General features: G+C 32.0%; 1 protein-coding gene across 1 annotated transcript; it reads right to left on the bottom strand.

Annotated features, from left to right (window-relative positions):
• Positions 1-205: 205 nt before the first annotated feature.
• LOC141674111 (uncharacterized) lies at positions 206-991 on the bottom strand. The gene has a single exon (XM_074480836.1). It carries the CDS (start codon positions 989-991, stop codon positions 206-208), a length of 786 nt encoding a protein of 261 aa, XP_074336937.1.
• Positions 992-1628: the final 637 nt, after the last annotated feature.

The following is a 1628-nucleotide window of genomic DNA, read 5'->3' as shown; positions in this document are numbered from 1 at the left end:
ATTCTTGATCGATATGTTAAACTTTTTAAAAATATATGGTTAATTTGGAGAGAATGTTTTAATTATGTACATTGATGCAGGTTTTACACATAAATGTTTGTAATATTTGTGTTGCTACACGTACGACATTGATATATGACATCAAAAATCAGGAATGAAATAGGAGAAAGAGAAGTATATAACACAATTGTATTAATATATCAGGTCAATTGTCTACGCTTGGAAGATTGTAAAACTCTTCCTCAAAAACTACATTATTTTTAATATTTGTGCTCCTACCATCATCACTAGCTATGAGAATATGGAGGCCTTCAAGACGTGTAACTCTAGAAATCGTAACACAAATATGTCCGTGTGAGAAAGCTGCTCTAGGAAGGTAAAGCCCAACCGTATCAAGTGATTGTCCCTGACTTTTGTTAATTGTCATGGCATAACATATCTGAATTGGAAACTGAACACGTTTAAATTCAAAGGGCCAGTTTGTGTCACTTGGAATTATCTCGATTCTTGGAATAAGATGTTTGGTTCCAACATGAGACCCACACAGTATCTCACATTCAATAATGTTCTTTCTACATGATTTGACAATCATTCTTGTACCATTGCATAATCCCATAATCTGGTTTAAGTTTCTCATAAGCATGACGACCACTCCTACCTTCAATTTTAACTCATGCTTAGGAATGCAAGACATATTTATAGAGTTTAGATACTCAACTGGAAATGCAGACCTGAAATCGTTATCATCATCACCAGTATCATCGATTGAATCCTGACTGAGGTACGTAAACAAAATACCTGGAATTTTTTCAAGGAGCTGTATATTAATTTCATCCACCACGATATTAGTAGGTGTTAGTATAGCCCTTGACCTGAGGTATTCATGTGAAGAGATATTCTGTAGAAAATCTGGGTATGTCACCTCAAAAAGCTTCTGGAAAAGATCTCCAGACGTATGAATGATATATTGATCAGGAATCTTTATTAACATCTCACCATTGTCTGAATTGTTGGATTTTAATCGCAGCGGGGGCATGGTAAAACACTTTTACACATATAAAATCCAAATAAAAGCATACAGATCATGAATAAAAATTCGAGGGATCGAATCTAACCTTTAAAATTAATTCGGAGACAACGATCAGAGATCCTTAGCAGTTGCTCCTCAAGTGTGAAGCACTCCACCGGTATCCACCAAGAAAACGATGTTAAGGACGAGGAAGGAGGTGGAGAGAATTGGGTTTTCCAAACTTTTTGGGTTTTCGGGTTCGATGGGGTTAGAATAAAATTAGGGTCAATAATAGTGTATTTATAGGCAAAATTTTCAGCTGAAATTTTCCCATAAATATTATTATAATTATCCCATTTATTATTCTCATTAATAATTAAAACACCTTTTAATTACTAATCCTTTTTCTAAACACTTTAGAAATAATTCTCTCTCTTGATTTAATTTCCAAAAATTAAATCCTTTAATTATTAATATTAAGAACTTTTCTTAATTAATTTATAATCAATTAAATCTTATTTAATCAATTATTAAATTTGCCAATTAATTATTTATTTCATAAATAAATAATTATTAGCCATTATTAATTAATTCCTCCACCATTAAATCATTCTCTTTT

The sequence above is a fragment of the Apium graveolens genome, chromosome 7 (genome assembly GCF_009905375.1).
Source record: "Apium graveolens cultivar Ventura chromosome 7, ASM990537v1, whole genome shotgun sequence".
NCBI classification, from domain to species: Eukaryota; Viridiplantae; Streptophyta; class Magnoliopsida; order Apiales; family Apiaceae; genus Apium; species Apium graveolens.
The sequence above is the reverse complement of the archived record's forward strand: the minus strand, read 5'-3'. Positions and strand labels throughout refer to the sequence as shown.

What these genes read in the sequence shown, in the direction of transcription:
- LOC141674111 (XM_074480836.1), bottom strand. Translation starts at nt 991, where the DNA reads ATGTTAATAAAGATTCCTGATCAATATATCATTCATACGTCTGGAGAT.